Source organism: Solanum tuberosum, unplaced genomic scaffold (genome assembly GCF_000226075.1).
Source record: "Solanum tuberosum cultivar DM 1-3 516 R44 unplaced genomic scaffold, SolTub_3.0 scf00021, whole genome shotgun sequence".
In the NCBI taxonomy this organism is placed as follows: Eukaryota; Viridiplantae; Streptophyta; class Magnoliopsida; order Solanales; family Solanaceae; genus Solanum; species Solanum tuberosum.
In genome coordinates, this window is record NW_006238947.1 from 995334 (window position 1) to 1021824 (window position 26491).

Sequence of the window (26491 nt, forward strand, 5' to 3'; positions counted from 1 at the left end):
AAAACCCAACTAAAAGATAGCTATATTCCCATCACTAACCTTATTTGGTTCATGACAATCCTCGATTCAACGGGTGAAGCTTATGCCCATAGAACCCATGTACTACCACACGAGAGCATTCCCAACTCCCCAAAACCCAACTAAAAGATAGCTACATTCCTATCACTCAGTGGCGAATTTAGAGCCAAAAAATAGGGCACTGGCACCCATGGTCTCATCGTAAAATTAGATATTTTATATATATATTTTCTAAAATTTGTATAATATTATATTTTGGCACCCGTACTACAAGAAGTCTAAATGGTCCACATGATTTAATGTTGAGCTTTTGACCTTGAAGATTAAGGATCAATTTTCACTTCAATACATTTTACTTGGTGCACCCTTGTTCGAAAAATCCTAAATTCGCCTCTGCTATCACTAACCTTATTTGGTTCATGACAGTCCTCGATTCAACGAGTGAAGCTTATGCCCTCGAGAACCCATGTACTACCACAGGAGAGAATTCCAACTCCCCAAAACCCAACTAAAAGATAGCTATATTCCCAGCACTAACCTTATTTGGTTCATGACAATCCTCGATTCAACAGGTGAAGCTTATGCCCTCAAGAACCCATGTACTACCACAGGAGAGCATTCCAACTCCCCAAAACCCAACTAAAAGATAGTTATATTCCTATCACTAACCTTATTGGGTTCATGATAGTCCTCGATTCAACGAGTGAAGTTTATGCCCTCGAGAACCCATGTACTACCACACGAGAGCATTCCAACTCCCTAAAACCCAACTAAAAGATAGCTATATTCTCATCACTAACCTTATTTGGTTCATGACAATCCTCGATTCAACGGGTGAAGCTTATGCCCATAGAACCCATGTACTACCACACGAGAGCATTCCAACTCCCTAAAACCCAACTAAAAGATAGCTATATTCTCATCACTAACCTTATTTGGTTCATGACAATCCTCAATTCAACGGGTGAAGCTTATACCCTCGAGAACCCATGTACTACCACACGAGAGCATTCCAACTCCCCAAAACCCAACTAAAAGATAGATATATTCCTATCACTAACCTTATTTGGTTCATGACAGTCCTCGATTCAACGGGGGATTGGCTGGAACAGGGAAGCAGGAAGCTTATGCCCTCGAGAATCCATGTACTACCACAGGACAGCATTCCATCCCCAAAAAAACTCAACCAAAAGATAGCTAAATTTCCATCACTAACCTTATTTCAGACTATGTGACTGATTCACTGAGAAAAGACAGTAAAGGCAGAACATTTGTCAACTACCATCAATCCAAAGGCATCACAAGACTCCAACATAATTCTAAAACTTCACTACACAAACAAGAAATTTCCTTTCACAACATATAACCATTGAAGTAATACTTGATAAAACTGCAAATGATTTGTTTTACAAAACATAAAACAAGTACTTTTAAGCCTTACTACAAACAGAAAATAGATACCAAAACCTACATACATTGACAGATTATTTGAACCAAACACAAGTCATAAAATCCTAAATCATGCAACTTTGGTAGAGTGTCCATTACATCGTTAAACGAGAAGTGTTGCTCTTCACAAATTTAAGCCTTTCGTGGTGATTTGGTAGCCTTAGATGGTGATTTACCAGGTTCTTTTCCAACTTTATCGGATTTCTTAGGTAGAAGAATTGGATTGATGTTAGGAAGAACACCTCCATGAGCAATGGTTACACCAGCTAGAAGCTTTCCAAGTTCTTCATCATTCCTCACAGCTAACAAAACATGCCTTGGTATAATTCTGTTCTTCTTATTGTCTCTTGCTGCATTTCCAGCCAATTCCAAAACCTACACAAAGAGAAGACAATCAACACCAAAACACTAATTCTCAATTTGCACATATACCAATGTATTCAAGCAAATTAGAAACACTCTTAGAAGCAAAAATTCCATTATCTATAATAACTTCATAGTTAATTCAATCAAATTTTCAAGTTTCAATTTCAAAAATTTATCATCAAACATGAGCTAAAAGTGAAATTTTCCAGATCCCACACTCACCCTCAACATAACCCTAAACCCCATATACTAAAAAAAAATCAATTTTAGCTAACAACAAACCCCAGATACTAAAAATTCAAGATTTAGAGAAATATACCTCAGCAGCAAGGTACTCAAGCACAGCAGCAAGATAAACAGGTGCACCACTTCCAACTCGCTGAGAATAACGACCCTTTTTCAAATACCTCCCAATTCTACCCACCGGAAACTGTAATCCAGCCTTAACAGATCTTGTAACTGACTTCTTCTTTGGACCACCACCTTTTCTTCCTCCAGCACCCTTCTTCTCCATTTTTTAGCTCAAAAAAACTGAACCCCAAATGATAATTTCAATGAATAATTTGTATTGCTTTCGTTTGAATTGATTGTGATTGAATTTGAGTTACAGTAAGCTGACGTTTTATATATGAGGTTTGTGCTTGAAGAAATGGACTTTCTTGGGAGAAGAGTATTTTGAGCCGTTCGATTTTGGGTTAAATCTACGGCTGTGAGATGAGAATGCTGACGATCCGTGTGATTATAAATTGACCAATGAGAGGAGAACACGTGTGACTTTGTTGAGTGATGTTGACAGACTGGATAAGCTAAGCTTTTAGGTTTCCTATAAAAAATTGAAGGACTCACAAAAAAAATATACTAATATAGTAAATACCACAAAATCAATCAAATTGATAAATCAAGTCTAATTAATTTAACAAATTGAAAATTGATTTAAAATAATTTGATTCATTTTTTTTCAAAAAAAATATCAAATCAAACTTTTGCTATATAGATACAAGAATACTACATATTTAATATAATCTCACAGAGATCGGGAAAAAGTAAAACATACACAGAACTTAGCAACTCGATTTGTAAGTTCATTTACTATACACAAATACATAGAACCGTCAAAATGGGCTTAGCCCATAAGGTCAGCCCAACCCAACCCAACCCATTATTGGGATATGATTGGAATAGGATTTTTCAAACCCATTTAAAACTAGGGGTATAAGCCTGGCCCATATAAGCTCTTGACCCTTGAGGCTTGATTGGGGCCGGACCGGGGTCGGGGCCAACACTTTTTATTTAAGGGTAACTTACAATAATCTCACTAGTATATAATCTAATTACTTAAATACAAGTTATGTTGTAATATTATGAATCTTACCAGATTTTGGTATGTCCAGATACATGTATCTCGAAATGTATGGACTCAAAATTAGGTTAATTTGTTCTAGATACACTCTATCCAAGTAGATTCACATGTATCTAGGATACATAAACAAATCTCGCCCCCTCGCCTCCCTCCTATCTTGCTGTCACTCTCTTATCTCGCTCGCGTATCTGGTATGCAAGACACGTGCTAATTACACTAAATTGTTTGCTAGTGTTATTGAAACAACACCATTGTTTACTATATTTGATTTGAAAACCTTCTCATTTTCTTGAATATACAGATTTTATCCCTATTTTGAAAAGGCGGAGAGATATGTTTCTGAAAGATTGTCAACTCATATAACACATATCAAAATAGATTTGAATGGAAAAAATAAAACAAAAATAATGAAGATATCACAATAATAAGAGAGCATTCTTGTTAAATTTTATTAAGGACATCACTAATATTTTTGTACTAAAAGAAAATATTTTTTTTCCATCTCATCGGCCATCGCTTTCTTACGTGTAATTTAAAATTATGAGTTTTGAAGTAATAATACTCAAAATTTGAAGTTATGTTTACATGTGCATTTTACTTCATTTTTTTAATTCTATGAGTAGAAGTCCGAAAACTTTGAAGATCACAATTCTTCGCCCAAAAAAATTTTTGAAAATAAATTTTAAAATTTGATTCAAAATCTACTAACTAAAACAAAAACGATCTTAAAATGGGATGAATATCTACTTCAAATGATATGCCCTTAGACACGACCATAGATAGAAATCACACGTAAAAAGGGACAATTAGCTAGAGCAGTGGATGAGAGCTAAAAGCATTCTCTACATACAAAAACTCCAAAAACATTTGATCATGAAAGAAGAGTAGCTTATTCTGTAACAGATTTTCAACCTCCCTTGTAATTAAGAAATTGAAAAAAATTAAGAGAGAATTAAAGAAAATAAGGAACTATTCTCATCTGCTAGGAGCTCCAATTTTGCTTTGCAAATGCAATATTTCAGACCATGCAAGATCACAATTTGCAAATATGCTATTTTAACACAACACCAAGTAGCTTGGGAAAATGAAATGTAAAAAATCTCCATGCAGCCAAGCGAAAATACGCAGCAAACCTCAAATTGTTTCTTTGGTGTAAAACAGCAAACCTCTAGACCCTGTCAATTTGTAACAAGGAAAACTCAGTCAAGAAGAATGAACAGATACGAGGAGAAACGAGGAGGGAGAGTAAAACATTCTTCGTAGCGCAAAAGAACAATCAAATATTAGAAGTGGAGAAATTGGAGAAAAATCAGCTAAAACCACATTCAAGCACACAAGAAGCAACTAGTAAGTTAAAACATCATATAGGACGAATGCATCAAGTGAAAGATAATGGATGCTAACTAAAATTTGGAGAGATAAAGATCTTCAATTATTAGTCTAGCAAATACGCATGCCTAGAGGGTTAGTAGAGAGTCCCATCATTATATGTACGCAACAGATCTTATGAAGGATCAGCTATGAGATAAATATATTCCTACGGAAGTGATAGAAGTTTCCATTCTCAGAGTATTAGTATTAGTCTTCTTTTGTTCCTCATCTTTAGATTTCTATTACTACATGCTATTTCTTTGGCCTCTATATCTTATTTTCTTCTTCTTGTTTCTGCTGCCTCTTTTTCATCGTTCGTTTCACAGCCGAGGGTCTATCAGAAACAACTTCTCTACCTTCTCAACTCTCAAGGTAGGGTAAAGGTCTGTGTACTCTACCCTCCCCAGACCCAACCTATGGGATTACATTGGGTTTGTTGTTGTTGTTGAAAGTAATAGAAGTCTCTTACTTGGATATGCCTTTGTATTAAGAACTAATATATTATCTTATGGTGTTTTGTAAAGGTTTGGTTCAATAGTTCCTTCCCCACCCCCTACCACTCCCTTTCAAAACCCATTTCTAGATCAGTCCCTGTTCTTACAATGAAGGGTTAGAGTAAAACAAAAAATCATAGCACATTTTCACACTTTGAAGCTCTTATAGCAACACAATATTGTCAATTTTGTTGTATGATAACCACATTTTGTATAGGGAGAAGACTAGGGATGTTGATATGGGAGGGAAGAGGTGGGACAGGGCAGGTCAAATCCTTAACGGGGCAGAGTGCTGCGGGGCGACAATTAGTGGACCAGAGTAGGGTGGGGTAGGCTAAGACTTAATTTAAAGGGACGAGGCAGGTGATGGGTCAGGCATTATTTAAAGCAAAAGATCTTCTTTGCTGGGAAAAAGTTGGCGCAATATGAAATGCAAGCTCGATCTTAAGACTGCATATTCAGCCTCTATTCTCTACTTCTATTTACTGTTACATTCAAACAATATATGAATCAGCATAAATAAACAGCAATATACTGAATTCCCATCTGTTACCTTCAGCATTAACGATTCAATTTTGCACAGTTTTGAACAAATTATTTTGGTTATTTACACTTTAACTCTTTTTAGTTGGGTTCTCAGGAAAAGCAAACTCTGAATGTATGTTGTTGTTGCTTTTAAAATGGAGGAAACACTGAAATACTAAAAAGTGACTCGCAACATTTTTTTTTTAATTCAATAACTAGAATAGTTTTATTATCCATATGTGGGGTTGTTCCTCCTCAATATTTTATGTGTGTGGACACACAGTAAAGATAATGAAAGAAATTAAACAAACAAGTAAATTTTTAAAAGAATCTGACAAAAATTAACGAGTAGTACACACAAACAGGTTAAAGAAAATGCTTCATCATAGATTATTCAGTGACTTTACTTTCTTGGAAGATCTTTGGCGTCAATTACAATTGAGACCGTAGAGGAGGCAACCCTATATAGTGATCGCTAAGTCTCTCTGGCATCAATGTGTATGAGCAGGTTACTATTGTACTCCGTTTGACATGGATCCAGCAAAGAGCTAACTGTTTTTGTAGTCCTTGTATCATATTAAGGGGTCGTCAGGCTACCGGGATGGGATAGACAAGGATATTCTACCTTCTATATGGGATAGATAATCCCACCATTTTAGTACAATTGGTTATGGGGACCAATTAATACCCATAACCAAACACGGGATTAAATAATCCCGCATTTTATCTCAAGATTGTTATCCAAGTCCCACCAACCAAACAACCCCTAAGAGTTCAGATTATAAAAGCATTACTTCAGCCCAGTTCAAAGATTAGGGAACACATTAAATCACTAAGTGCTGCACTATATAGTTATATTCCTCCTCAGCCAAGTCTTACTGGCTTAGCACAGATAAGATGTCACTCCAAAGCATCACCCAATATGCTGAGGATAACATGCTATGTATCTAGTTGTTCATATTGTCTTCAAATGTATAAAATTGCTACTTTAGTATGCTAATAGCCTTAACTCTTAATCCTGGTTCTTGGAAAACTGACATAAGATAATAGTTTCTTTGAAGATAAAGATAACAGTTCCCTCATTCTAATTAACAGCAAACTTAGTGGTGTTCAACCAGAACTAAGATACAGAACTCTTTGAGAAACTGGTGGATTTTCATTTATATTGTTGACGATCCTCTACTCCGAAAAGAAAAATCAGAATTTGACAGAAGGAGGTTTATTTTTGCCCTGGCTTCTGAAGACAAACTTCACTCACCATCCAACCATTTACCCTTTTTTTGTGTTAACAGTCACATTTTAGAGTAGTATACTTCTAAAGATCTTAACATATGGACCGCAATTCCTTAATTTGCATCTTGTTATTAACTTCGAAGAAAAGGCTATTGATATATATAGGAAAAGTGGAAGTTATCTAAGAACTTGAGGCTGAAATAGACTTTTAATGACGATGTATTTAACTAATATGGGATGCACATTTGCAATTCAGAACAAGCAAACAGCCAAACATATCTAAAGTGTCCTGATATTATACAACAACAACAACATACCCAGTGAGATCCCACAAGTTGGATCCGGGGAGGGTAGCGTGTATGCAGACCTTACCCCTACCTCATGGGGTAGAGAGGAATGCTTCCGAAGGACCCTCAGCTCAAGGGAAGCAAATCAAAGTAGTTATGACAAGAAAAAACGACAGTAAAGAAAACATAACAACTAACAAGTAAAGTAGTCCGCGCGTTCACAAAGGAACAATAACAACAAAATAGTGCGATAACTGAAACACAATAAACAACATATCTAAACACGCTAAATACTCAACCAAAACACCAATGAAGCATAGATGCAAATGAACTAGTATAACAAAACTAAAAGGCGAAAAAGCGTTGATTCAGTATAAACCTTGTAGAGCCAGCATTCATATTCCTCCTAAGAATCCTTCCTTCATTATTCGAATCTCCTGATGATATCAACTCTCTCAACCCCAAATTCCCAACCTTCTCCTCTTTCTCATCACTCTCCTTTTCTTCTTTCTCACTCTCCTCTTCTTCTTTCTCCTCTTGTTTCTTCTTCATAAGCTTACCATTAACTCTTTCAAAGTAATTCCCGTATATGTATTCAGGTGAATACCCATTTTCTTCATCAAAAAGCATGATATGACCATGCCACTCCCACACCCGATAATCCGAACCCGTATCCTCATGAAACCCGATACATATATGGTGTTCACCAATAGCAACAGCTTGACCCGAATTTGGTTTTAGCGAATCAGTTTTTCCAGTTAAAATTGTCCGGATTATCTCTTTCTCAACCCTCGATTCTTCTTTCGCTAGCTGAGATTTGGAAGAAGAAGACTCCTTATCGTCGTCGTCTTCATCTTCGTCGGAGAAAGGGAGAGTGTTGAAGAGGAGATCTTCGAGGGATTGTGGGGAAAAGGAGGAAGTTGGGTTTGAAGGAGGACGAATTTGGAGACGGTTCATTAGGGACTGGAGGAGAAGGTTGTCGAAGTTTGGGGTGGTGGCGTTAAAGGAATTCATGGCGGTTGACGGTGGTTGGCGGTGGTTGGGGGATTCGAACTTCGAAGGGTTTAAGCAGAGGTTTTGGGGGTTTATTGGAACCAAAATATTAGGGAGGAAGCTGTGAAAACTGAAATATATCTTATTTTATATGAATTGTTTTTTGAAAAAGAAATGCTTTTAAAAATAATAGTATTAATTTAGTAAAGAATAGTTTTAATAGGGATAATCTTTTTTTTTTTCTTTTTTTTTGAGATTCTAGTTTTAAAAAATTTCAACTTCTGCTTGAAATATGAAAATTAGCTTATACTACTGTTTTACATTTTTTAAATGAAAATATGGACCTAACACCTTTATTCTTCAAAATAAATAATTTTTTAAGAAATGAATACTTTTGATCTTTCAAAAAACTGGCCAAACAAATCACAAAGGCTTAGGATATATAATATTAGGGGTATTAGTAACAGTTGATAGAAATTGATTTTCATTCTCACATTATCCCTAATTTAATCCGTTTAATTGTGAACCAGTAATCGAGTAAAGTATTACTCATGTAGCTGTTTGTTTTTTGAGTTCGATTATTATTAACAGTTTCTTTTACATTTTGATTATGATTTTATCTATAATGACTACTGTATATGATGATTTGTCAGGTTATCTATAATATTTGTCACGATCTTTTTCGTGTCAGTTACTATTTCTTAAGGGGATAATAACTCAGCCTGCAAACCACACATGAGGTGTAAATTGCACTAGGCAAACTCTATGCGATAGACTCAATTCAAAACGCATTGAGGGGATATCGAATGACCACCCTCCAAACCAACTAAGTTATCCCCTTCGATCAATTTTCAACACAGAACTTAATGATTTCCCTTGGACGATAAAAGCTGAGTTCTATTATTAAAAAAAAAAAGTGATTCTCGTGGATGATTAAAAGTAGAGCAACTTTCACATATAGCAAACATAAAATTCATATTTATATATTATAGCTATAGTTTGCATAATTGCGCTCTATATTTCATTAATAATACAAACCGAATAAACTTCACAACTAGTACCAAGTTTGGACAGATCCAATAGACGCCATTAAACTCAAGGAACAGAACAGAGTGCATACAAACTTAACTTCGTTTATAATCCATTTCATAAACCGGACAAATAAGAGATAGTTCAAATCATACAAAATTTGACCAGGGGAAACGTGAAGTTTCCTTTTCGTCATCATCACGTACTGTATGGAAGAGTAATTTCCCATACAGTAGATAATACAAGCATATTGTATATATATATATAGCATGTTATATGCTCATGCAACATGGTATATAACTGTGCTTAGCAGTACAAGTAGACGAAATATTAGAGAAGCACTACTATATGGTATATTAGTATGAGAAATGTAATGTTGACGGTCATTCACGACTTGAGGAAGATGAAGAGACTATCATCTCCTCAGGCTCTCCACAATGTAGTCTGCATACAGATCCCTGAGAAAAAAAATACATTATACGTAAGCAGCTGAACATAATATGAATTCTCGTTAACATAACATACTGCAGAAGGGAGAAAAATTGAACTTCTGGTCATGTTTGAAATGGTGGTAGGTGTTACTTACTGGGAATGCTGGACGGCTTCAAAGGCTTTGTCGGATGGAAGAAAGTCATTAACAGCAACTTCCTTGTTCTCATTTTTCTTGTCTGATACATTAGTCAAGGACCAAACCATATACTCAAGTTCTTATTCATGCTTGCACACACTAAACAGTAAATGAACGTAATAATGATAATTCATAAACATCTGAAATTAAAATACATGCTGCTCTTAAGATTTGTGATTTTGGAAAAGGATACAATCTTCAAAGAAACGACGGATCTCAGCCAAACGATGGGGTGGCAGCTCATTGATATCAGTGTAGTGCTTATATTCAGGATCATCAGCACAGACAGCAATTATCTTGTCGTCCTTTTCTCCCTGTGTTCTGACTAGAGTTAATACATGGAAGAGATTGGGGACACAAAATTTACTTTTAACCATAGATAAGTACCTGATCAATCATGGGCATAAGACCAATTGCTTTAGCCCTGAGAAAGCACCCCGGAAGAATAGGTTCCTGTAAATTAGCATGGTAAGAATCAAGAGAATAAATAACTGTTGATAGGCATCCCCTTATTTTTTTTTTTAAAAAAAGCACAGTTCATAGAGAAAATCGACAGTTTTATAGCATATAGATAAAAAGACATATAATACAGAAATCAATAGGTTATATATAGGGTAACAAAATGTCCACATAATTTAGAGCAATAACTGAGATCACAAATGCCTATAATAAGACCTAACACCAGGACCAGATCAACTTTTCTGTATCCAGCACCGTTTTTAAGTAGTAGTAGATATAGGTTTGGCACACAAACATGTAAGTTATAGGTAAGTCTTGGACCCTTAGCTGCAGTTCAACTATCAGCAAATATCCGCAAGTGTGTTGTTTATCAGGACAATGGGAAAGGATTATCAGCTCACCTGCATGATGACTAAGACATCCAGAGGGTCACTGTCTTCACAGAGTGTACGAGGGATGAACCCATAGTTATGGGGGTATACAACTGATGAATAAAGAACACGATCAACCTGGAATAATGAAACAGCGTTTCAGGTCACTCAGCTAAAATTTCACAATTTTACTCGTTTCAAGATATACCGCTTATACCTTGATCAGTCCAGTTTTTTTGTCAAGTTCATACTTCACCTTGCCCCCCTTACTGATCTCAATCACCTGCACCAACCAATTGGTAGGTTAACATACAAAAACATCTCAACCAAGTATGTGGTAACAAAAATAACTTCAACCATACATTAGCCTCTTGTAAGTCCCAAGGTACCTAGGTGAAAAATCAACTTTACACAGTGAAGAACTTACAGATTACTATCAAGAAGCAAAACACCTCTTAACTTAAAAAAGTTAGCATAAAGCCAGAGCCAAGACTCCAATTTTGGCAGCAGCTGATCTAAGCTATCTAACATGAGTCGGCCTAGAAAATCAATCATGCTTGCTCATTAAAATTTTGAAGATTTACAATATGTTTTGGACTTGATATCAATTATCACCTAAGCTAAATATTATTCAGCATATACATGAAGCATAAATTGCCTTATTCGTATAACCAATATGAAGGTTCAACCATATTAAATATCAGTTCGAAAGTTTTAAAGATTCCTTACCACATTAAAAATCTGTGGAGCATCAGGTCCTGCAGCAAAACACAAATTTTAGCTCATGAAGAATATTCCAGGAGCCATTTTTTTTTTTTGCACAACTGTGAGGAATGGTGTTTCCCTTTACAGAATTTATAAAATACCTATCTCGAGATCATGCCAAGGATGAGCTGCAACTGATCTCCGTGTCATAGAAGAGAGTATTCTTTCATTAAGAGGTGGAATGGAGAACTTCTGAGACACTGGAGACTTGACTTGAGTTTCGATAGGTGGAACCATAATTGCTAGCTGGACATCAAGGTATTAGTAGCAAGTAAGAATCTCCATAGGTATAGGAAAAGAAAATGTTAGCTTTCGGATAGAGGCATCAAATAAAGTTGTCCAACAAAACAACAGGTAAGAAATATCTGTATTTTTATAGACCAATGACCCAGACTCGGAATGGAACAAACAAAACTTAACCAGACAGGAAATATAAGTCATGATTTATATTTCTATAATATCAAAAATTATTATCTTCCTGTGAACAAATAAAAAGACCTTATTCTAACAGGTAATGTAAGCATACAATATACATTTGACATAGAGGTTATAATTTGCTATACTGTCTATATGTACAACCGGCAATGCCAGATCTATCTCGTTTTAGCTCTAGCTATACAACACTGATTGCTGGAATTACAAAATCAGAAACCTGCTAGGTAGATAGATGCCTATGTATAATTGAACAAAAGCTCTTCGTAAGGACTTTACAACTAGTAAGCTTCAGAAGAAACAAACAGAACAATTGCCAGTAACTCCAGTTAAGTAGAGTCAATAATAACCACGGAGTCCAAAAGATTGACTCCTCAGAAATCTATAAACATACCGAAGATCACTCCCTATATTTCCGTACATGAATTCATGAAATACGTGCAGAACGCAAAGCAGAACCAAACGGAAGCAGAAAACATGGAACACTATAGAATTCTTGTGCTTAAACGCATTTACTGCAGAGACATTCACGAAGAACAAAAAAAAACTGAGCGAAAACGAAACAAATACACTATATATCAGTTAGAAGTAGAGAAAAAAATGCCGTGAAGAAAGCGATCCTCACCTGAAGAAACAAAATCATTTTCAACCAAAAAACTTCAAAAAAAAAAACGGGCAATGAACAAGGAAATTAAGTCCTAACTACAAAAACATCACTCCATCCAAACAAAAACCAATCATATCAGCAAAAACTGCAGAAAATGTAACCGATCCCTAAAAACATTACTACAAAACAAAAAAACAACAGAAATGAATGCTGAAACGAGTAAAATGAAGATCATCAACCACATTTTCCGAAGAATCACTAGCACATTGAACAGAAAACGCATTAAAGCAAACAATCGATACCTGAAGCAAATGAAGGAGGAAACTAAGACCGTCGGTGGAAGCACACAGCTCAGATCTACAAAACAAAGCGTATGAACAACGGCAAACCGAGAAAGAGTATTTATAGAAGAAAAAAAAAAGAGAAAGAGAATAAACCCTAGAAAGTTGAGTAATGAAGGTGTAAAACGCGTTCTTCTCCTTCTTCCCGCTCTTAAAACTCTACCATTTTAAAGCTTTATTAAACAGCTCAAAGCTTTAAAAAAATAAATTGCATAATTCTTACGTTTCATCTTTTATTTTTTTTAACTTTTTTTTTCTGAAGAGGGAAGATTCTAAATTAGAAGCGAATATTATAAATACTTGGACACGTGGAGGATTTTTATTGAGTGTTGTGGGACTTAAAACGGTGATAGTGACGGAGTTCCTAACGGTGGAGGTTGGGGATTTGACGGGAAATGTAGGGTGGGAAGATGCCGTTAAAAGGGATTAAGTTTGAGAGGTGGAGGGAATATTCGTGTCATTTATTTCATTTAATTTTTGATAATATAATAAACTTGATAAAAATTATATCAACGTAAAAAAACGGTTTAGGTAATTTGATATTATAAATTTAGAAATGAAAAACTCATGAAAGATATTATTACAAAGTGAAATGGTGTTAAATTGTGAATTTAGAAGTGATATTTAGTAGAACAACTTTCACATATAGCAAATATAAAAATTATATTTGTATGTTATAGGCTTATAGCTATAGTTTGCATAATTGCGCTCCATAACAAACTTTATGTTTGCTATGACTATTAATATGTATATTTCGTTATACATATATAAAAGAAGCAATTGTATAATCTGTTTCGGCAGAGGCGTATCTAAGGGGGGTCACCGGGTTCACGTGAACCCATGGCCCCCTCCCGAGATCATATATAGTAGTGTTATATTTAAAAAAATATACTGAATTATAGATTTGTGAACCCACACTTGAAGTATCACATAATGTGATTATGACTGGGTGCAATTCGTTCCGCAAGGCTAGAAATTTGAATTTTATATTTATCTTATTTTATTTTTCTTTCTAAAATTAAATAACACTTCTCTAAAGTGGTAATTGGTATATATATATATATATAAGAATTAAGTTTAGACCTATAATTTTAAAATTTTAACGGTTTTCAGTAGTAAAAACCTAAATGTCGAACTGATCAAATTTATATCATAGATCTAACCTTTTTATAACAGTGCACCCATCATCTCAAAATCTTGGATACGCCTCTGTGTTTCGGTATACACATACAAAAGAATCAATTGTATAATATGTGTTTGTATAAAGCAAGAAAGAGAGAAAGACAAAAGAAAAATGGGCATGGGAAGATTTGTATTTATATAATCATAAGTGTATAGGACGAAATATATGTATTCGTATTTATATATACAATTTTCTCTCGCTTTATACAAACACAAACGCAATTTATACACTTGTGTTTGTATAAAGTGAGAGAGGCGAGTGAGAGTGGCGAGCGAGATCTGGGAGAGGGGAGAGAGGGGAACGAAAAGATACGTATATATACAATTTTCTCTCACTTTATACACACACAAACGCATTTTATATATTTGTGTGTTGTATAAAGTGAGAGAGATGAGGAGAGATTGCCTAGCGAGAAACGAGAGTGGCGAGCAAGAAATTAAGGGAGAGAGGCGAAATGACAACAGTTTGTTACGGATTACAATTAAATCAAACTGTGATTATAGCATTTAATTTGAATTAATAGTTTGCTATTTTATACAAATTTCCCTATTTAATATTAGGAGGAAAGAAGTATATCTTTGAATATCGATTTCAAAAATTGTGGGATTTTTTCACCATTAGTAGAATTTTGATTTCGAGCAATCATACAAATTGTCTTGATATATTGGTTTTATGTGATTAGACGAAAGAAAATTAGTCTGAACCAAAAATATTCCGACATTAAATGAAAAAATTAAATGGTATTTTCCTTGTTCCTTTTAGTTGTTACAATTTATTTATTTATTTTTGGGTCAAACGATAAGAATTTTGACTGACATTTTGCTATGTTTTTTAATTATATTGATATGTAAAAATTTGCAATGTAGTGGATTATCTAAATTTTTAATCTGAAATATCAAATTAATGTAATCTAATTTAACTTTAAAAATTAATTAAATTGACTTTACATCTGAAAGTAAGTAATTAAAGGTCTGGGCATTTAGTCCAAATTTAGACGTGGAAACAACTTATTATTTTTCTTTAACAAAAATATATCTTGTGTTTGGCATGTTGTTCAATTTTAATATCCCATGTTTGGTACTATAATAGGGATTATTTAAAAAATTAGTAGATGACACTTATTTTTCTTTAACCAAAAAATATCTTTAGTTTGGCGAAATGTTCAAATATTTCTTTGCTTGCAAACATGAAACATAGGACATTATTTTCAAATATCTACTTTATATTTATTTATTTTTTTTTATTTTTTTTTGCATATAGTTATTATGGGAGGATAAGATAGATCGAGTCAGCATTGACTAGGAGATTACTAAGATTTAAAAAAATTGGCAAAAAACATTTTTCATTGAGTTTTTAAAAGGTAGTAATTACATATGAATTTCAATTATCTTAATAATATTGAATTCACCCGCAACTAGCGCACAATGAAAGCATTTGTCACTATTGCAAATGTATATTTCATGATGACATAAAATGTTTCTGGTAGAGTTGAATTTTCTCATGTTTTGATAGTTATATATTTTGAAAAGAAAAAACATTCTCTATAAAAATAATTAAGTTTCTTAAAAATTAAGAAAATAATTTACGAGTAAGAAAAATAAGTTTCACAACACCCTGCTCTCTCCACCCTATCTCCGACATCCATCTCCACGCTTGTAGACTACTGTGTCGCCTAAATTATGTATATAAATGTTTCTGAAATTATATTTTTTGTTTATTGTTATTATTGTTCTTTTCTCCGTTATTTTCCTTATACTGTATTCTCCCTTCATATGTATCGTGATATATTTTACTTGAATTGAGATGTTTTATTCTCGTACCAAACATACCAATAATTTATTAATATTCGCAAATAAAGGAGGAGATGGAATATATGAGTGGGAATGGGAATAAGTAGCGTTGAAGTAATTTCTTATTCAAGATATATATTGTCCCACTTTAATTTCTCTTTTTTTCTTTTTTATTTTCTGCATGCATGTGACTTTTTCTTTATAACGACTCCACCCACCTTTCCTTATTGTTGACACATCTATTCTTCTCAACTTTTCTTATTAATTAAATAAATACAAGAACAAAATTAAAGAATGTTCCAAATTAATTTGATGAAATCCAAGGTCTAAGTTGATACATCATAGTCTATCTTCCACTAGGAATATTATAAAAATTTTAGTAATTAATAAAGTAGATTCTGAATTTAAAGTTTATAGGTAATATTTCAAGTTAATATATATAGTAATAATTAAGTTTACACTCAATATATATTTTGATATATATACGCAAAGTTAGATAGAAGAAAACTACTAGATTTTCTTAAACTTATATATTAAAAGATTCATCAAAATACAGTAAAACCCACTAAATTAATATATGTGGACCATGAAATATTATTATAGGTATTATTTAATCGATATATTAATATTTATTAATTAATTAAAAGAGTGTTTTGAGATTCATATTCCGAATTCCAGAGTTTAGAAGAAATTGTAGATATCATCGAAAAAAAACATTGTTGATGATGAAATTGAAGATAATACAATACATTTGAAACCAATTACGCATAAGAAAACACTTATCACATGTCGACTTTTCACGATTTTATGATACAGCTCGAAAAGACAACATCGAAACTTTAGTATGCAATAGGAAAAATTAGAGATGAGTTTTAACTAGATTTAAATTTTAACAAAAAATAAAAACAATAGATTTTTTCCATTGGCCTAAGTCGGGATCGGAGGAAATATTATCTTAGAGAGGTTACTAATTTACCGAGTATTAATTTAGTGTGGTTTTACGATATATATATATATGAAACTTAAGTTTGAACCCCAATCGCAAACACGTATCACTCAAAAGCGCCGTCCAAAAATTCATAACCTGAAGTTCAATCCTAAATTTGACTTAATTAAATTAATTAACGTGACGGTACAAAAAGTTACACACTATAAGACAAATAACTTAATTAAGACCTTATTTTTTTAATAATATATACTATTAAAATGTTTGACAGTTGCACCACACGCCTTTGCTTGCTTGATTAAGGGGACCTAATCTTTATACGTACTTTTTTGGTCTTTAATTTATATTATTTGTGATGTGAATGTGAATGGGTCAATGTTATAATCACCACGTCAAACATTAATTGAAGACTTGTCAATGTTAAACATAATTTGTGTGGATCTTTGATTTTGTAAATTAAAAAAATAGATTAATCTTTGGTCAATTTATGCTTCTTCTCGGTGTTATTACAACAAACGAGATATTTAGTGATAATAATTTTTTCTTGTGATAATATTTATTGTAGCAACAACAATTAAATTAATACCATTGCATTTTGAGTCACTAAAATCTTTAACAACATTTATACAAAATGTTGGTTATAGATATTCATATGATACTATTATATAATTATAGCGACAATTTTATTATCACTGCTAAATAATTACCGCAAAATGCTTTTTTTGTTGTAGTGTGTGTTTGGTGGGTAGATAATATTTTAATGAAAAATAAATGAGTTTTTTTATTTATTTTCTAGTATATGGAAACTAAACAAAATAATATTATACCAAAAGCACTTATATGTAAACAATATGAAGATGGAATAGGATGGGAAGTGTGGTTAGGGATGGAATGGTCAAATGGGTGGAGGTGATAGTCGAATGAATGCGAGGAAACGATGAACTTGAAATGTCACTAATAATACTTGTTAGACTACATAATTAGACATATTTTACTACCATATATACTACTATTATTTATACTTTCTGAATATTACGTATGTTACCATCAACAAGAGCTTCGTATCATATAATAAGGAAGATACATTTAGATGCATGTATTTTTGCTACTAGATAACCTAAAATAGGGAGAAAGGTGAGCGAGATGGAGAGGGAGACGAACAAGATTTGTTATGTATCCCAGATACACATGAATGACACTAAATATACACTTGTATGTATCTGATGTGATTCACATGCATCTGGATACTAGATGCATAGGAAAGTGGCGAGCGAGATGAGAAATAGGCGAGGGAGGCGGGTGAAATTTGTTATGTATCCAGATACATGCGAGTCCACTTGGATACGATATGTCTAAAATAAGTTACACCTAATTTTAACTATATATATCTTGATATACATCTATCTGGACGTATTTGAATGTATTTAGACACACTAAAGTCTAATAAGATACGTAATATTGATACATTAAGTTTGATGCGTAAGTTTTCCTAGTACTTGTTTTCCATGTTTCGCTAGGGCGACTATTTTTCTCATTTTTATCCAACTTATTTTCTTTGATTTAAGACTAACCAAAATTTCTTTGTACCAAATACACTAATTCTTTTTAAAGCTTTTCTTTCATTCTCTAATGTAATGTAATTATTAGAGTATTAACAAGTTTGGTCCCATTTGAAGTTTTGACAGCTTATAGACATGTTTTTATTTGTGGCACTATAAAATAATGAATTTGAAATCTATGCATCGATAATTAAAAAAATATGTATACATTAACATCATTGTAATATTTTACATATGTTGAAGCTCTTTCGTGTTTTAGTTAGAAGTACTTTCATTAAAAAAATTATTTTCACTTTTAAGAAATAGCCATTTCTAGTTTATAGTTCAAACATTGACAAAATATTACTCCCTCCGTCTCATTTTATATGTCATCGCTTTCTATAAATAGCTGGACCACAATACTTGTAATTTTATAAAATTTATGCATAAATTACCAAATTTTGCCTATTATACCCTTGATAGAATAGTTAATTAATCTTGTCATTTATTAATAAAGTTGACTTAAGAAAACATTAATTAAGGGCAGAAGGGTAAAATTACATCATTTCTTAATGCAAGTGCAAAGTAAAAAGGTGACATATAAAATGGGACGGAGGGAGTAATAAGCAATCTAAAGCTGGTCATCTAAGTTAATTTTTAGTGTAAAGTACAAAAATTTCAAAATTTTTGGATGCTAATTACATCCTATCTCAAAAGTTTTATAGATTACAATAATTTCGGATTTTTCAATCGTGAATACATTGTTGCTTCGCCCGATACATAACAAACAATACATTAGTTATCTACCAGATACATAGCTTAAACCAGATTCATACTGATTTAGTTTTGAAATAATTGAGGTTATGTATCAACAATAACATTGTACTAGATACATTATACACAAAAAGTTATAATGTATCTAAAAGAGGTGGAGTGATGTATCCGGATGTTAAGAGAGAAGGAAAAAATGGAATTTTTATAATTAATTCAGATGATATTAATTTTTAGAGATTATGTTATCTTAAATCGCGTAATTACGTAATTTTCCATGTCCCTAGGCTAAGATAAGATGAGCTTTCCTGGCCCAAGCTCCGCTTACTGTGGGCCTTGGCCCATGATTTTATTAGATATGTAATGTCTATAGAAGGGTGATTTGGGCCTTATGGATTTGTCTGCTTTGAACAATCATATCGCTGCAATTTTACAAGTGATGTCTAAAAAATATGATATTGGGATAGAAAAAAATCTTTTTAATAAATTTTCGACTCAGAATAATTTGTTTTAGCAAAGTAACAGGAATAATTAGTTTGATAAGGAAGTGGAAAAAAAACATGATTATGCTAACAAAATAGATACATGTTGTTCTATGATTGTCATGGTTTTCTTATAGCAATTTCAATAAATGTCCATATGATGAAAACAATTAGACATAAGAGGGATTTCAATCAAAACATTTTAAAATTTTCGGATGAAGTATGTTTTTTTTTTCAACTTCAACTAATATATTTTTTTAGTTCCATTTTATGTAATTGAAATACTTTTACACGATAATATATTTTTTTAACGCAGGATAACCCCGTAGTTGCTACAATTTTTGCCCTCTGCGATGAGCATTTTCTACACACTGGGTAAACCATCCATTATGTAATAGCCTGCAAAACCACATACAAGATATAAACCACACTAGACAAGTCTTATGCGATAAGCTCGACTCAGAAGACATTGAGGAGGATCAATCCCGAATCGTCCATATAGATACCGTCCAAATTAATTGAGTCAACCCAAACGACCGTGATACCATTTTTATACAACCAAATTATTGAGAGGTGATGAAGAGTCAACATTTGAATTGGAAAACAAAGAAGGTGACTTTAACCACCTAATAAAATAAGTAATTTTGTTATTAATTTATGCTTCTTCTAACTTATTTAAATATTTTTTTTTTAGTCACACCCATTAGAGAAGTTCAATATTTGAATAATAGCTCAACTTATAGCAACAAACATTAAAGTTATTCAATATTCATCTAGTTAGTTTTCTTTTTTGGTTTCTTTCTTTTTTTGATTTCCCACCCGGTGTCTGGAGTTCACATTGGAGCTCCGATTAAAATCGGACCGCACATTGAGGGCTTGAACCCAAGACCTTTTTTTTAGTCACACCCATTAGAGAAGTTCAATATTTGAATAATCGCTCAACTTATAGCAACAAACATCAAAGTTATTCAATATTCATCTAGTTAGTTTTCTTTTTTGGTTTCCCACCTGGTGTTTGGAGTCCACATTGGAGCTCTGACTAAAATCGGACCGTGCATTGAGGGCTTGAACCCAAAACCTCTAGTTAAGGTTGAAACACTCCCACCAGTGCACTACAACCCATGTCGGTCATCTAGTTAGCTTTCACGATCATTAAACTCATTATCTATTTTAAGACGCAATGATTGTTTTCAAATAATTAATATTTAAATTTATTTAGGACTCGATCCATCCGACCCATTTAAAATGAGTCGACTGTACAAAAGAGAAGTAAATAAATAAAAATCTACGGCCGACCGGTGCCGACGTGACTGACGTTGCAAAGACGCTTTCCCTCCTATAATATTTATTCATTTTTTTACAGCCTCTCTATTTATTAGATCTCAAACATATTTTCATATCTTTCTCTTCCATTTTCAGTTTCTCCGATCCCGGTATGTAATTGTATGTTTATATGAATATAATTATGTATAAATCTTCGTATATATGTACGAGTTAATTTTTTATTCAAATTTGATTTGATTTGATTTTCAGGTTTTAAGGTGATTTTTGTTTTGTTTGTATATCTAGGGTTGGAGTTTCCCTTCATCATTTTCTGAGAAATAATTTCTAATGGCCGCTCCACCCGCTAGAGCTCGAGCTGATTACGATTACCTCATCAAACTCCTTTTGATCGGCGACAGCGGTAAGTTTTTTTTTTTTTTTAATTTTTTTTTAGGTATATTGAGCTTGAGGTTATGTGTTCGAGCTATGGAAACTAGATTTTTGTAGAAATGTAGTTGATTGATTAAAACTTGTCCTGCACATAGCGTTTAGTGCATGAAACAGCCTTTTTATAGTTTTTCTATGTATAATTATATTTTATATTTACGTTGATTGATCAAATTTTGTAGAGTTATAGTATATGAGATGTTTGGGATAAGGTTAATGGTGTGTAGCGCTGCGATCTAGGTGTAGAACTGTGATGTTAAGCTTATTTTTGTTTAGTTTTCTTTAATGGCTTATACGTCAGTTCTAAGTCGCGGTTTTTGTATATGTGTAATAACAAAAATGTGTGCAGTGATGCTAGAGAACATCTGTCGATCGAAGAGTGTTAGGATTTTTGATTGCTTCTTTGGGACATGAAGTGCAACTAGAGCTTGAAGAACTTATTGTTAGCTTTGTTAGTATTGTTCTTTCGGTTGACACTATGCTTCATTTGCTGGTAATTTTATGTAACTAGGAAGGAAAATATTAATGGATGCTTATTAAGTTTGGTTGGAGAATGAATTGGTGGTTTGCTTATATGGACTTGCGCAATCCTCTCATCATGAGATAACTTTTGGGGCCATATCTTTACGTGGAGGCAGAGCCATGTCCATCCTTGTTGGGGCTGTCGGTCCATGTCCAGTTGGAACTGAACGTGAACTGTCAAGGGGGTGTTAGAATAGGTTAGAGTCCCACATTAGTTGGAGAATGGATTGATGGTTTTCTTAAATGTACTTGGGCAATTTTTAGAGCTAGCTTTTCGGGTTGAGTCAGGTCGTGGACCATCTCTTTACATAAAAATTGACTTGATGCTGATTAGGTCAGTTTTCTGGTTGTTTAAGTCATTTTCGACTTTCTTATCTTTTTATTTTTCTTATTAAGTTCTATTCATTTTCTTGTCTGATCTTTTTTTTCTTAACAATTTTATACATTTCTTGTTATGCTTCTGTTTCATTTATGTTTTGTTAAATGATAGAGAGAAAAATTGGTAAAAGAAATACTACATTAACCAAATTAATTATCTATTGGAATTTTATTTGATGCATGTATAAACATGTCTGTGAACTGGTTATATTGGGTTCAAAATCTGGTAGATATAAGTTTCAGACTATATTCTTGCACCAACAGTAGATGCCTCCCATTCCTCTTGTTGTGCATAGTGTAGATACAATATTAGACATGATCGAGGATTTGTAAAACATGACACCCAAGGGTGTGATCTAGTGGTCAATGAAGTGAGATGAAAATATAAAAGTTCTAGACTCTAGAGTAAAAGTTTACTCTTAAAATGGCCCTGGAGATTGACAATAAAAATGATCTGGAAAGTTGTTGTTCTCATGAAATATGGGAATGAAGGTTCACTGGATTCCAAGGTGTTCACATATGTCCAACAGAAATACTATTTGGAAGCAACATTTATAGATAGTGGGAAGAATTCCAGTCATTTCCCAAACTAAAGGTGGGTGATAGAAATTACACAACATTTTGGCTAGATCAGTGGATAAGTAGCTTTTGTATTTTGTAGCCTCAACTCGGTTTCTGTTTTTTTAGTGCTTGTAAGTTGTAACATTTACTTTGATAATAAGATAAGTCAGTTAAAAAGGATTTATAAATAAGTCAGTGCCTGCAAAATTTAATTACATGTTGTATAAGAATCTGCGAGATTTTGCACTAGTAGTTAGAATCTAGGAATACGTTTTAGGTAGGCTGTAGCCGAATTGTTGAAAACAGATGGTGTCAATCATTGTGCCAGCATGCTCAGAAGTTTGAAGATGGACATATAGACAAAATTGGCTAGATTTTCAGCACTATTCATTTGCTTTCACTTTCAAATATTCTCGCAGCACTATATCAAGAACATTGCCATCATTATGCATATCAGTTACCTTCCAAATTATGCTGAAGATCAATAGCTGTTTAGTGTTTTTTGTTTCAACAGCTTGTTCATTTTTTGTGCTAATATGTTGAAATTTCCTATTAATAGTTTAGTCCTTCTGAAAGATGACATAATAGATTCTTTTTGAATTTTCAGGTGTGGGTAAGAGTTGCCTTCTTTTACGTTTCTCAGATGGCTCCTTTACGACCAGTTTTATCACAACTATTGGGTAATCATCTTCTACATTTTAAGGAACACATTGTCGTTATCTCATCATCTTCTTCTTCTTTGGTGTTTTTCTTAAAGCACTTGTAACTCAAATGTAATAAAAGGATAGATGAACTAGGAATTTGATAAGATAATAAATTCTCATGGAAAAGTAGCACAAACCTCTTAACTTAAGTTTACATAATGAAAATGTGAACAACATGCTGCTACTACCACTACCACCACATGCTCTTGTATTGCTCTTTTGTTTTTTCTCTTAGCACTTGTACCTCAAAGGTGATCAAGAAATACAAACCTTTTTTTTTATGACAAAGGTAACATAAGATATACAAACATAAATTGATCTAAATAAAGAAAATGTGTTGAGCAGTTGATAAGAAAGGTATCTTGTTTTACCACGTTTTATCAAATAAGAAGGCAAGATTTCCATAAGGTGAAGTTTCTTAAGTAAAGTACATAACCTCTTGACTAGGAATGTAGATTATGTAAGTTGACTACAGTGGTTTCAAGAGATAGTAAAAACGTGGATGGATTGTTACACAAACAAATTATTATTTGCCTATGTATTTATTTTTCGGGAGACCTATTCTGATTGAAACTTTTCTTTCACAGTATTGACTTCAAGATAAGGACCATAGAGCTTGACAGTAAACGAATCAAACTGCAAATCTGGGATACCGCCGGTCAGGAGCGGTTCCGAACAATTACAACTGGTAAGCTTGTGGGTGAAACATGCCGTTCTTCATTTCTTCTTGCTATTTTGTCATTTGATATTTCTTTTGGGCGAACATAGACCAAGTCAGTACTCTGTTCTGCTGCATTAATATGTCAACTTCACATTTTTCGTAATTTTACTGCCTTTGCAGCTTACTACCGTGGAGCCATGGGTATATTGCTGGTGTACGATGTAACTGATGAGTCATCTTTTAACAGTAAGTTCCCTTGTTACACTGGGGGAGAGGAATTTTAACTTTTTGTTATGTCAATTCATGAGTGGTTCCTTTTACGTTGTGGATGATTTTATAAGCTCTGAGGGGTTGATTTCTAGGAGTATTACCACATGTTTGAGGTCTTGACAAGAGAATCTCCGTCTTCCAATCCCTTCTAATCAGGCATCTGCCAACGAAACTATATGTTCTACTTTTATGACTTCTGCCCCTCCTCTTTATAACGAAGCAGTTTAATGAAGCATGGCCTTTAAGATTATGGAGAAGCTATTCATTTTTATCATGCACTAAAATAGTGTACACTTCTGTTGGTCAGGTCAAAACTAACTTTGTGCACATGTTTAGACATCAGGAACTGGATAAGAAACATTGAACAGCATGCTTCCGACAATGTCAACAAAATTCTGGTCGGCAACAAGGCTGACATGGATGAAAGCAAAAGGGTTCTCTCTCCTCTCTAGCTCCTTTTATCTGCTGATCTTTGTATGTTGTTGTATACGTGCTATTGAGCAACTGAGTTGTGATACACCTTTTCTCTAGGCTGTTCCTACATCCAAGGGTCAAGCACTTGCTGATGAATATGGCATTAAATTCTTTGAAACTGTAAGTAGAACTGTTAGCCAGCATTGTAATTATTTGCAATTGCAATTCTCTTAAATCCTAGTAATATTTAATGCAGAGTGCCAAGACAAATATGAATGTTGAGGAGGTTTTCTTTTCCATAGCTCGGGATATAAAACAAAGGCTTGCCGAATCTGACTCAAAGGCTGAGGTATTATTTTCCAAACCAAGTTCATTTAAAGTGTGCATACTTTATGCTGGCTGACAAGTTTGAATGCTGAAATTAAATAGAAACGAGAGACGATTGATATTTCTATTGATTTGACTTTTGACAAGACAGAGTTTGAGGGTGAAATGTTGGTGTATGAAAACGTTGGACAAAGATCCTTCCGTTCTAAAAAACTAAACGGAAGGTGGAAGTGCACACTAATTTGTTAAATTTCTATTTGTCCTGTTTCCCTAATACAGAATAACTTCCTTCCAGGTTCCTATAAGTGCGAAAAATTCAGTCTTTATTGCATCCCATCACTTTGAATCTTTCATTTCTCCAAATACTCTACATCAGCACGATGTTATCTTGTTCCATTTCCTAGACATGGAATATTTCGCAGACTGACTCGTGCATTCATGAATTTTGCAGCCTCAGACCATCAGGATAAATCAACCGGACCAGGGAGCAGGATCTTCACAAGGCGCCCAAAAATCAGCTTGCTGTGGTTCTTAAAATATCGATAACAGCAAATGAAGCCAGGATGATGGGAAATACATCCTTAAAATGACCATTTTAGTGGGAGGGCTGAAACTAATCTTTTTTTTATATAACATTCTCATTGTATTTCTCTCTTTACAGCACTTTTCTTCCAATATCTATTTGTATTTGGTGGCAGCTCTTAGTATTTGCAAATTTTTTTATCAGTATATTGCTCACCACTTTTTTGACTAATATAAATGAAGGGACAAACTGCCTTCTAATGTTTTTGTACAAACTTTTGGAGGGGTTTTTGTGTGGGTATTTGCATTTTAAGATTGTTCTTAGGGGTTGCCATTTTATCAATCAAATATTGTTCAACTAAATTCAAGTCTATGAAATTGAGCACAATTTTACAAAGAATTGTTTTCTGATCATTTTTTGGAGAACTCTTTAACTCTTACTTTTCACATGACATATTTAAGATCGTAATATTTAAGAGTACTTTAGTATATTTCTATGTATCTTTAGTTTAAGAATATGAGATTCAAAAGTTTCTTTACATTACCTTTGTCTAAAGTCAAAATCAAGTTAACAAAATGGTTTGAATTGTTGAACAAAAATACGCATAACTTAAAGCAGTGCACTTCTTCATTTTTAGCGTTTTTTTCTTCAAGTTTTAGGGTACTGTTTTGAAATTTTATTCAGGCCTTATCGAACTTGCAAAAATTAGTTTCTCAACAATCAATATTCTTTATGAATGATAGGGCATTGGGGAGAATTTATTGATAACAAAAAAGATGAGGTTTCTGTTGGAGGGTCCCCAATCAAATAGAATTGAAAAAAACATTTTTGATATTTCAAGATGACATTTAGTTGGTTTAATCATGAAACGTTGAAAAACTTAACCAACTACGAACATATTAAGAAAAAATGTCCTAGAACATGATATTGAATTGAGTGAGAAATCCCCCCCCCCCCCCCCCCCCCCCCTTTCTTTTATTTTT

General features: G+C 33.4%; 4 protein-coding genes across 6 annotated transcripts; 1 reads left to right on the top strand and 3 right to left on the bottom strand.

Moving 5' to 3' along the window:
* Positions 1 to 1376: 1376 nt before the first annotated feature.
* On the bottom strand, positions 1377 to 2446 carry LOC102587010 (histone H2A-like). Its single transcript, XM_006340999.2, has 2 exons — positions 2153 to 2446; positions 1377 to 1842 (listed from the first exon to the last, which is right to left on the bottom strand). Exons 1-2 carry the CDS (start codon positions 2345 to 2347, stop codon positions 1600 to 1602), a joined length of 438 nt encoding a protein of 145 aa, XP_006341061.1. The 5' UTR covers positions 2348 to 2446; the 3' UTR covers positions 1377 to 1599.
* A 1602-nt stretch (positions 2447 to 4048) lies between these two features.
* Positions 4049 to 8221, bottom strand: LOC102587339 (uncharacterized). Of its 2 annotated transcripts, XM_015305981.1 has the most exons (3): positions 7483 to 8221; positions 4360 to 4368; positions 4053 to 4326 (listed from the first exon to the last, which is right to left on the bottom strand). In XM_015305981.1, the coding sequence occupies exons 1-2, from the start codon at positions 8115 to 8117 to the stop codon at positions 4362 to 4364; spliced, it is 642 nt and encodes a 213-aa protein (XP_015161467.1). In that variant the 5' UTR covers positions 8118 to 8221; the 3' UTR covers positions 4053 to 4326; positions 4360 to 4361. The 2 variants fall into 2 exon arrangements, with proteins under 2 accessions (XP_006341062.1, XP_015161467.1); XM_006341000.2 differs by having other exon boundaries at positions 4049 to 4368.
* A 988-nt stretch (positions 8222 to 9209) lies between these two features.
* On the bottom strand, positions 9210 to 12936 carry LOC102587659 (soluble inorganic pyrophosphatase 4). Of its 2 annotated transcripts, none has more exons than XM_015305983.1 (10): positions 12825 to 12936; positions 12690 to 12744; positions 11450 to 11627; positions 11313 to 11341; positions 10801 to 10866; positions 10614 to 10721; positions 10141 to 10206; positions 9947 to 10067; positions 9712 to 9793; positions 9210 to 9583 (listed from the first exon to the last, which is right to left on the bottom strand). In XM_015305983.1, exons 3-10 carry the CDS (start codon positions 11583 to 11585, stop codon positions 9541 to 9543), a joined length of 651 nt encoding a protein of 216 aa, XP_015161469.1. In that variant the 5' UTR covers positions 11586 to 11627; positions 12690 to 12744; positions 12825 to 12936; the 3' UTR covers positions 9210 to 9540. The 2 variants fall into 2 exon arrangements, with proteins under 2 accessions (XP_015161469.1, XP_006341063.1); XM_006341001.2 differs by having other exon boundaries at positions 11450 to 11594; positions 12825 to 12935.
* A 7825-nt stretch (positions 12937 to 20761) lies between these two features.
* Positions 20762 to 25870, top strand: LOC102587980 (ras-related protein RABE1a). Its single transcript, XM_006341002.2, has 9 exons — positions 20762 to 20871; positions 21008 to 21122; positions 23217 to 23289; positions 23901 to 24001; positions 24155 to 24220; positions 24581 to 24678; positions 24776 to 24838; positions 24915 to 25007; positions 25437 to 25870. The coding sequence occupies exons 2-9, from the start codon at positions 21050 to 21052 to the stop codon at positions 25518 to 25520; spliced, it is 651 nt and encodes a 216-aa protein (XP_006341064.1). The 5' UTR covers positions 20762 to 20871; positions 21008 to 21049; the 3' UTR covers positions 25521 to 25870.
* The last annotated feature ends 621 nt before the right edge of the window (positions 25871 to 26491 follow it).

Excerpts from the sequence above, each read along its gene's own strand:
- LOC102587010 (XM_006340999.2), bottom strand. The coding sequence starts at position 2,347 with ATGGAGAAGAAGGGTGCTGGAGGAAGAAAAGGTGGTGGTCCAAAGAAG. Across the intron at positions 1,843-2,152 it reads TTGAGTACCTTGCTGCTGAG|GTTTTGGAATTGGCTGGAAA; the intron begins GTATATTTCTCT and ends CTCTTTGTGTAG.
- LOC102587339 (XM_006341000.2), bottom strand. The coding sequence starts at position 8,117 with ATGAATTCCTTTAACGCCACCACCCCAAACTTCGACAACCTTCTCCTC.
- LOC102587659 (XM_015305983.1), bottom strand. The coding sequence starts at position 11,585 with ATGGTTCCACCTATCGAAACTCAAGTCAAGTCTCCAGTGTCTCAGAAG. Across the intron at positions 11,342-11,449 it reads TTGGCATGATCTCGAGATAG|GACCTGATGCTCCACAGATT; the intron begins GTATTTTATAAA and ends GTTTTGCTGCAG. Across the intron at positions 10,867-11,312 it reads CTCCACAGATTTTTAATGTG|GTGATTGAGATCAGTAAGGG; the intron begins GTAAGGAATCTT and ends TGGTTGGTGCAG.
- LOC102587980 (XM_006341002.2), top strand. The coding sequence starts at position 21,050 with ATGGCCGCTCCACCCGCTAGAGCTCGAGCTGATTACGATTACCTCATC. Across the intron at positions 24,002-24,154 it reads GTTCCGAACAATTACAACTG|CTTACTACCGTGGAGCCATG; the intron begins GTAAGCTTGTGG and ends CTGCCTTTGCAG. Across the intron at positions 24,679-24,775 it reads ACATGGATGAAAGCAAAAGG|GCTGTTCCTACATCCAAGGG; the intron begins GTTCTCTCTCCT and ends CCTTTTCTCTAG.